Source organism: Zea mays, chromosome 1 (genome assembly GCF_902167145.1).
Source record: "Zea mays cultivar B73 chromosome 1, Zm-B73-REFERENCE-NAM-5.0, whole genome shotgun sequence".
Taxonomy (NCBI): domain Eukaryota; kingdom Viridiplantae; phylum Streptophyta; class Magnoliopsida; order Poales; family Poaceae; genus Zea; species Zea mays.
The window spans coordinates 164,521,102-164,523,306 of record NC_050096.1 but is presented as its reverse complement, the minus strand read 5'-3'; the positions used below and the strand labels follow the sequence as shown (position 1 = coordinate 164,523,306).

General features: G+C 56.9%; 1 protein-coding gene across 1 annotated transcript; it reads right to left on the bottom strand.

The window, feature by feature from the left end:
- Positions 1-228: 228 nt before the first annotated feature.
- On the bottom strand, positions 229-2,205 carry LOC100273788 (transcriptional regulator of RNA polII SAGA subunit). The gene is made up of 2 exons (NM_001148190.2): positions 1,949-2,205; positions 229-1,695 (listed from the first exon to the last, which is right to left on the bottom strand). Exon 2 carries the CDS (start codon positions 1,503-1,505, stop codon positions 498-500), a length of 1,008 nt encoding a protein of 335 aa, NP_001141662.1. The 5' UTR covers positions 1,506-1,695; positions 1,949-2,205; the 3' UTR covers positions 229-497.

The window sequence follows — 2,205 nt, the reverse complement described above, 5'->3', positions numbered from 1 at the left end:
GATGGAAGAATACTGGGACGTAGTACTATGAAATAGGTTAATGCCTCTGGACGTGGTTCTTACACACGACGATTTGCAATCAAGAAAAATAAACAAACCAGTGATCTGGCTGGCCAGACAACAAAATAGACCTCGCCACTCACCAGTGAAAAGGCAACGAATCCAAGTTAATCCAACAGCAACATGTTCTAACACATGGTACCTGATTCTCTCTGTACAGGCACAACATGATAACAAATCGGTGTTATAAGGTGTGAAAAGAAGCTAAGACACATCCCAGAATCTTTTACTACGATTATTTTTTGTAAACAATCACAGCTAAATGAAGCTCACTATCATGTACCGCATCCTAAGAAGAATCACCCTCACCCAGCCATGGGGGAGTACACACTACCCAGCCCTACAGTCAAACCACACTCTGCCTCTCATCCTAAACTCGATCAGTCCACTATACTGTTCGCCAAAAAAAAAAAACGTGGTGGAAACTAGCCGCTCCCTTATCTGCTGTGGAGATGGGAAGAAATCTTCTCGCGGATCTCCACGCGCCCCGCTAACCGAGCATTTGATAGCACTGCCGTCGAGAGATCGAGCAACGAAGCCTGGTAGCAGCAGCTTGGTTCCAAAGGAGAGCCGTTGATCAGCCCACTATTTACTGAAGCAACAGCACGGCCACGGCCACGGCCATTCGCTTGGCGCGTCGTCTTGCTGACTCTTCCCCTTGCTTTCGCAACGCCTAGACATGCCTTCAGCATTCGGCTCATGTATGCATTCAACCCAGAGTTCAAGACATCAGCACACTCTTTGGGTACGCTGAGACCTTGAGCCTTCAACCTTTCGTCAAGTAGCTTCGACAGTGACTGAGAATCTGGCAGCTCACCGTTGTTGTAGCACACGTCCGACGTCGAAGGCTCAGGATCCTGAGCCTTTAGAACGCCCAGCGGGGGCCTGATGGGGCTTCGGCTCTGCACGCAGACTGGACTACCACTACCACCACGGGCCTGGTCGACCTCCTCGCCATCCTCCACGGAGACAACCTCCTGCAAAGCTTTGCTCCCAGTCCCAGCCGACACGAACTCCCGCGCAGTCCCCGGACGATGACCGAGAGGAGACTTCCCAATCGGGCTCGGCTTATCACCGGACCACTTAGTCAGGGGCGGCCTCGCTCTCGTCACCGGCGGCGGTAAGCCACTGGTGAGCGTCCCATTGGACACCGCCGTGCTCGTCTGCGAGTTTCCGGTGGCGGCCTGCGCGCTCGGCGGCGGCCCGTCCGACACGCACGCGTTGCGGAGAATGGACTGGACGAGGGATGTGTGCAGCCTGACGTTCTCCTTCCCCAATGCAGCAGCGCAGGCCTTCTGGAACTCGTCCCTGCCGAGCTGGCAGCCCAGGAACTTGGTGAGGCTGCGGAAGTAGAGCTCGGCGCGCTGGGGCCCCAGCCGCCTCACGATCTGCGCCTTGAGCTGGACCGTGTCCACGCGGCCGAACTTCTTCGACCGCGGCTGCATCGATATCTCGCCGGCGAAAGGCACAAAATATATGCAGCCCCGCCGGCCGGACGATCTGGCCCGCTAGCTGCTCCGGGTAGAGCAGCAAACCCTAGCCTCCGCCGCCGCCGCCCACGGGCTCCAGCGATCCGCGGCGGTCGAGCTCGCCGCGACAAGCGGGCTCCCGACCACGGCCCGACGCTACCAACACCTGCCGGACCAGATCCAGAAACAGCAATTCAGCACGGAAGCACACGAACTCGGGAGGCCGCTCCACGGCCCAATTCAGCGGCGCTGCTGATAGAATCAAGCTCCGAGCAAGCCCGGACGCGGATTCTCCGATCGGGGGCGAGCTCAGAGTCTCCGACCAAATCCGTGCGGGGGAACCGCGTGGAGCGGCTCGAATTGGGGGCGGCGGTAAAAAGAATTGAGGGCGAAACGAAGCGGATTGCGTGGGGACTCACCTCGACTAGGATTCCGGCGAGATGGTGGCGCCGCTGGCGAGTCAGAATTGGGGGTGAAAAATTGGAGAGAGAGAGAAAAAATATTTCCTCTCTATCACTCTCTTTGCCCGCCGTAATTGGGAATTTTCTCCCCAAATTATTGGTTTGCGGACGACGAACAGTGGTGGGTGACGCTATTTGGTGGGTTAATGTGTCACCAGCTTGTGGGTCCTGAACGTCAGGTTCGGTGAGCGCGTAGCGAACTGGGAGTTGTTCTT

Coding starts and splice junctions, on each gene's coding strand:
- LOC100273788 (NM_001148190.2), bottom strand. CDS start 1,505: ATGCAGCCGCGGTCGAAGAAGTTCGGCCGCGTGGACACGGTCCAGCTC.